This window comes from Psammomys obesus, unplaced genomic scaffold, assembly GCF_907164565.1.
Source record: "Psammomys obesus unplaced genomic scaffold, mPsaObe1.curated_primary_1811, whole genome shotgun sequence".
Lineage (NCBI taxonomy): Eukaryota > Metazoa > Chordata > Mammalia > Rodentia > Muridae > Psammomys > Psammomys obesus.
Window position 1 is genome coordinate 19,760,615 of NW_026585504.1, and position 7,024 is coordinate 19,767,638.

General features: G+C 38.7%; 1 protein-coding gene across 1 annotated transcript in view; it reads right to left on the reverse strand.

The window, feature by feature from the left end:
- Positions 1 to 7,024, reverse strand: part of Cdin1 (CDAN1 interacting nuclease 1) — a 211,543-nt gene that overhangs the window by 153,292 nt on the left and 51,227 nt on the right. The window contains exons 2-3 of the mRNA XM_055598844.1: positions 2,404 to 2,449; positions 1,458 to 1,522 (exon numbers count right to left, since the gene is read on the reverse strand). Coding sequence (XP_055454819.1) covers positions 1,458 to 1,522; positions 2,404 to 2,449 — 111 coding nt within the window. The remainder of the gene's footprint in view (positions 1 to 1,457; positions 1,523 to 2,403; positions 2,450 to 7,024) is intronic.

The window sequence follows — 7,024 nt, forward strand, 5'->3', positions numbered from 1 at the left end:
ATAAATAAATAAATAAATAAATAAATAAATAAATAAATAAATAAATAGATAGATAGATAGATAAATAGAGTAGCATTTCAAGATATATTTTTTAATTATTTAGGTGTCTGGTCTCATAAAATTATTCTATGTCCTGTAGAAAATATATGCAAATTTCATCAAGGTAGCTATGACTTTTCTCAATATGTATAAAGACTTTTTTAGAAAGAAATTCTAAACACAATGTATGGGGGGATGATTCACACATCTTTAATATCTTTACTATTTAAAACAAAGGTGATCTTTTACCAATGTGGCAGAGCAGATAACTTTTTAAAAGAAAATCTAATTTCAATAGTTTCTCTAAACCTTAAACCTTTTTATAATTTTATAAACTTTATTATTTTAAAAAAGTTTGCAAATAGATAAAAACATTATACACCAAAATCAATGAGAGCCTGAAGTCTGTACAAGTCAATGACCCTCCAACAGATAACACTTCACCCAGTCAACAAATGTTGGAGAAATGTTAAGAAAAAAGAACACATACTACACTTTTTGTGAGGTGCAAATTAATACAGCCATTGTGGAAGTCAGTTTGAAGATGTCTCAAAAACTTAAAAATAGAACTACCATATGCCCCAGCTCTTACACTCCTGGGCCTAAACCCAGAAACTCTAGACCCTATCATAGAGATATCTGAACCCCAATTTTATTGCTGCCTTACTACTATAGCAAGGAAAATGAACCATCCAAGTTGTCCCTCAACAGCTGAATGATAATGAAAACTTAGTATATATCATTACCATTTATTGTTATTTATTTACATCAAAGTGATGGTAACAAATGTCAGAATAAAGGGTCTATTTGTCTCAGAATAGTAAAGCTAAAATTTAACTATTCTTTAAACACTATGCTGTTGGTTTAACTCAAGATTTTCTTCAAAAACACAAAGCCCTAATTAAAACATGATAGTTGTATAAAATGATATATCTCCATAAGTGCTTGTTTGATGAAGGTCTTTCTTAAATACCTAAAATGGCTAACCCAACATATACGAGGCAAAATACTACGCTGGATTTCAATCTCACTTTTTGCCAGCTTTCTGATCTGAGTAAGAAATAAATGAAAATTGGTTTGAAAACTTGCATATACATATAGGGCATGTGTGTATAGATGGACCTATGTATCCATAAAAGACATACCCTTATTCAAAATTTCAAGTAGCCAAATAAGGTTCGGTAACAGGGATTTCATCTCATATAGGACGTGCGTGCACACCTAAGCTGTCACTATTGCCACACTCGTCACACTTGCCAAAGAAAGCACTTACAAATTTACTGTAAAATAGACTAAAAGTTTTAAATAGCAGTTAAATAGACAGTATGGAAAGGCAGTCTAATGATCTAATTTATTCATAATAATTACTACAATTAATAGGTACTGTGATACCCTCTAGTGGGGCAGCCAGGTCATACCTCTGGTAATAACTTTCAATCGCTTCTGGAGTGTGATGTTTGGCATGTGTTCTCTTAATATGCTTCTGAAACAAAACACACACAAAACATTTTTATGTTGTGTCACAGATCAGGTTCAAGAACAGCAAAGACATATTTCTTTATCCCAGGGGCAAGCATATGGGGCAAATGGGTAATGGCTTGGGGATTTGGGTGGTGGCAGGATTTCCTTTCCTGCTACAGCTATGCATTTTAATCTCCTGTGTGGCTGGGATGTCTTCAGAATGTACCACAAGTACAGTATATATGTAAAAGCCACCAGGGTCATAGTAATTGAATCTAAATAAGTTTGCTTAGGGCTGCTGAGGGCAAGAAAAACTTGTCCCTCTTTCAACCTTTGTATTAATTTCCCTTCAATTCAATTCCATCTAAGTCCTCTGCACTCGGGCTTTACAATCCAATCGCCATATTTAACCAGGAAGAACACTGCTTAAAAACAACTTATTTGAAAACTACAAAAAGTAATTCCATAGAGACTTGCCACTTGACTGACACCTGTCATCTCATGATAAATGACTCCATTTTCTGCCTTTCTTGCCTTCTGCCACTCCAGCAGTGGTCATTTATCATCATCTCTGTCAGCAATGGGAAGCGGCACTGACAGTGCAAGTCAGCAAACATTTAGCACATGGAGCCACGCAACACAGGGAAATTATTATTGTCAGAATAATAATGGTTTAGCATAATTTATTACAGGTCCACCAAATAAGCAAAGGCTAGATGTTATTAGACAGATGGATGGGTAGGCTTGGCAGGCCTCCACTGAGACGCAGGCAGAGCTTGATGTGGAAAGGGGAACATCCTCCAACCCAATCAGAGAGCTGGCAGTTCAATTACAAAGAAATAAAGGGACATTCATCATTCAATTAGGCACCTGTCAACCCTCACAAAGGAGAAAACTTCTAACCTGGTACTCCTGGGAGAAGATGCTCAGCAGAGTGGCCTGCGATTGACTGGAACAAATAAAAGAAGGACAAAGTTAATTACTGGAGTGCACAGCAAAGAAATAAAAGAGAAAGGACCTTCAAAGGTAGGCCCGCTGCCCTGTAATCCAACAGAACACGAAAACAAGTGTGGAGAAGTTGTTCCAGATGAGAACCTCACACAAAGGCTTCCTGCCGCGAGGTCAAGGAGAGAGGAAGAGCGGAAGCATATCATTTGGATTCTCTGCAACCTCAGGATGGCTGTATCATATCTATAGTATAAAATGGGGTTTTATACTACAAAGGACTACAAGAAAAAGGTTTCATACCACAAAAAAATGAGTTGCTCCTGGGAACAGGAGAAAGCACACATTTCACTGACTGACGGCACTCCAAGGTTTATCTTGTAGGCTGTCCCAGATTCAGGAGGGAAACACTGTTCTTAACTAGAGGTAGCACAGAGGCTAACAGACCATTCTCACCTTCTGGCAAACTCTGAAAATAGAAGTGAAGGCAGCAGGAAGTGGTGGTCTGCAGAAGGCCTCACTCCTCAAGACTACAGTTAGCCTTAGTTACCCAGATGTCACAGTGCCAAACACTTGGCAGTGAAGCAACTGGGACACCTTCTTCCCAAACAGAAAGTTAGCTTCTGCACCAGTCTCCTTGAGAGAATTTCTCTAAAATGTCAGCACCCACTGCTGCCCTCTGTCTACCCTTGGTGGATGCATCCACCTTACCTTACCTTACCTACTATGACAATGACTCCTTTTGATGCAGTCTTCTAGTAAATGCAAACTGAGGAGTCTGTGATTTAAATACGTTTCACAGTATGCCAACAGTCTGTGAACATTAATGATTTTATTTATGAATGAACCCTCCCAAGTGTATCACCAGTTCAGAGAGTTTGAAATAAAAATTGACTCCACATTTGTCTGTTCCCTGCCAGTGTCCGCAGCTTCTGGAAACCATCAGGGGTTTGGCTTCTGACCCTACTCACCAGGACCAAATTATATAAGGAAGTTTTAAAGGAAAAGAAAAAAAAAAAGCCAAAAAAACAAAAACAAAAACAAAAGTAAGGCCAGCAAGATGGCTCAGTGAGTAAAGGTGCTGACAACCTGATTTCAGTCTCCACACACACGCACCCATACATATACACACACACACACATTCAATACAAATACATGTAAAATTAATAATATAATCCCAGAACTCTGGAACTGAGGCAGGAGGATTGCTGCACGTTTGAGGTCTATATTTCAAGTAGCAGATCAACCTTGGCTATAGAGTAAAATTCTATCTTGGGGAAGGGGGGGAACAGAGAGAAAGAGGGTGAAAGAGACAGATTGAGACTATCTCCAGAGTGGGGGGAATCTATAGATGTTCACCAAGGAAAGTGCATATATAATTAAAGAACTATTTCAGTATGTCAAAAAGTACCGAGAAAAGACAGAGGACAATTATACATTTATTAGTCAATTTTCTCAATTTTCTTTTAAAATTGGAAACCATCATTTAAAAAATTAAGTGTGTGTGTGTGTGTGTGTGTGTGTGTGTGTGTGTGTGTGTGCTGCCAGAACTTAACATGCAAATCACATAACCTTAGTTAGCAGGGTTAGGGAAAAAAAATGCCAAAATAAAGGTCCAATGTATAAACTACTCAAGAAAGTAAAATGCTTCCTATCTATATATGATTAAGAGACCTCTCCTCATAGTACAAAACAGACTGGTGTTATTGACTATTTGACAGTACACAAGTCCATTTGTAGGTTCCAAAGAGTATGATAAAAGCACTGGTTGGAAAGACATAAGATGCTGGGCATGGTGGTGCATGCTGGAGCTGAGTTTGAAGCCAGCCTGGTCTACCTGGTCTACAGAATGAGTTCCAGGACAGCCAGGCCTACACAAAGAAATCCTGGCATGGGAAAAGAAAACCCATAAATAAACAGTTCCAAGTGAGTCCGGTCACGGCTTGGGACACTGTAGGATGAGATCATGTATTTAACTAGAGAAGGTCTTTAAACTGCTTGGTTCAGTTCAGCTAAAACCATGGGCAGAGACTAATGGAGCAGCCAAGTTTCTCTGTGAAAAGGAGGCCAGAAGTCCCACCCACAAACATTGTTGGGAAAAAAACAACTGGCTAAAACCAAAGCCAAAACATAATTCATGTTATACCAACAAGGAAGACTGGCTCCCAGGATATTTTGGTTTTCCAGAACAAAACTTCAGAAAAACAGGTGACCTCTGATAAATAATTTGCAGGCCAACTCTCTGCTCCAGTCTGTGTTGATCTAGCAAGCCAACATGTGATAAAAACCAGAAGAGGAGCCTTGAGGCAAGCTAGGACACTGACACCAGTGTCCTCTCCCTGCACTTGCCTCAGTGTGCTGATGCTCTGAGGGTGCTGGAGCTCGAGTCTCAGCAGGCGGGAAGGCCAACAGTCTCCTCTCAAAGCTACAGCACTAAAGGGTGTAGGGGGTGGCCAGCCAGTCACTACAGCAGCAGAAAGAGACCAGGGGGCAGTGAAGAATTCATTCTGTCGGCCAGAATAAGAACAATAGTTTACAGAGCGCACTGCACGAGGGTAGCTGGTGGGGCAGTGACTAGAACACCTCCGGCAGCAAAAAGTGGAGTCCATCTAGAAGTGTTTTCAGGCAGAATAAGACTCTCTCTGTCAAGTTTCCTGCATGTAATTTCCACCACAAGAAGAATATAGTCCACTGTGTCTAGTGTCCAGTTCTGACACATTAACTCACCAACCTCCGACAGTTGCTAATAGCTTTATTTTACGGAGGAAGAAATTCAGGAAGAAACTTTAACTTAAAACACACAATTACGCACCGAGATAAGGCGGTGAATAAAAATCCACATCCAATTCTGGAACTGAAACTCTCAGCCTCCATGGTGCTTGTGTCTTCCTAACAGTTCCTAGAAAATGGCTCGGCAAGGCATGCATGCTAACACCTCTGACAGGCATTTACGGGGCTGTAGTTCCACTACAGACCACCCTGAAAGGTGTAACGTGTTGCTTTTCTGATAGGAAATTAAAGGCACAAGAAGTCAAATGTTTTGACCAAATTAAATGGCTTTAGATAATATTCCCTTCTTTAAAAAAAATCAAAATGTGGTTTTCCTTTAACGAGGTGCATAAAATACAATTTTCTTTTTGTGTTGAAAGATAAAGGGACTACTGATGGCAGGAAACAGTCTGGGGTAAGAAGGCTGGTCGGGACATTCTATTATTCTCTTTACAGATAAGGTGGATTTTCACTTCAACCACTGCCTGGGGTGTTTCTATCAGACTGTACACACGTCTTTTACTCGAATGTTATTTTCATTTCATAACTTAACATCTCACATAAAAATGGTAGAAACACTTTCTAAGGTGTTAATCTGATAAAACAATATTTAATGAAGAGTTTCCCACCTATAAAGAACATATTCTGTGTAAAATCCAGATTTCATGGTTGACAGCCATCTAATCTACAGCTTGCCTGTGTTTTCATCGTGTCCAAAGAATACAGATTTGCTTGCATCTATACAAAATGGAATATCTAAAAATTATGAGTATTAAAAGATACTTTTATAATATTCTTTCATCATAAAAGACAGTCACATCTATCCATTCCACTAGAACTATTCTTTTTTAAATTATTGTGAATAAAACAAAAATATTACCACATGGAAAAAAATTACCAAGTGTGCAGCATAACAAATTAGTATTTTTAAAAGATGAAAGCAAACCATGTAAGAACTTAGGTCAATACCTTCATGACCCAGAGGGCCAGCCATGCAATATCTTTCCAGCTAAGGAATGATGGTCCTTATGGTCTTCTCTTTGATTTCCTTTAATTTTCCGTGACATATTAAATATGTGTCTTACAAGTAAGTAGTGTCTACTGGTGGACATTACAAGAAACAGCTTACACAGTGCGTGTTTTTCGCTTCCTTGGCACCTGCCTCCTCACCTGACATGTCTACAAGAGGGACTCATCCACAATGGACACGGTGCAGTTCACTGCTTTCAGTTCACATTTACTCTTGTGGTGATATATGTCTACAGTCCCACCTCAACGCTTGAGATGCTCATAGGTACTCCAATCTCTGCTGGCTTCTAAACTTTGTCCAATGACCCTATAAAGCTATCAAAAGTACTGCTTGGAACATGACTAGACTGCACGTGACCAAAGGCTAACTGATTAAGAATTTAAGGATTTCAAGGGGAGCCCCCCAAAATGCTACCTGCAAAAATTAAAAATCCTACTTAAGTAACCGCTAGAAAATATGGAATAATGATGGAACATGTACAATCAGGCAGTAATAATGGCCAAGAGAAACTCAGACAGCTTGCTATCTATCAGAATCAAAGAGACATGAATTGAGCTACTGTACAGAGTCCTAATAAACTATACAATGCAGGACATTTTTGCTAGTCTTAAGGCAGAACATGGTCCATTTATTTTCAAATAGAAAAGAACATGCTACCAAGAACACTTAACACATTCTAAAGACCAGAAAGTAGAGAACTTACACTAGCAGATTATCCTTATTAATAAATTTGAAAAAAAAACAGTATTTACCAAAAGAAGTATATTATGAAATAACATC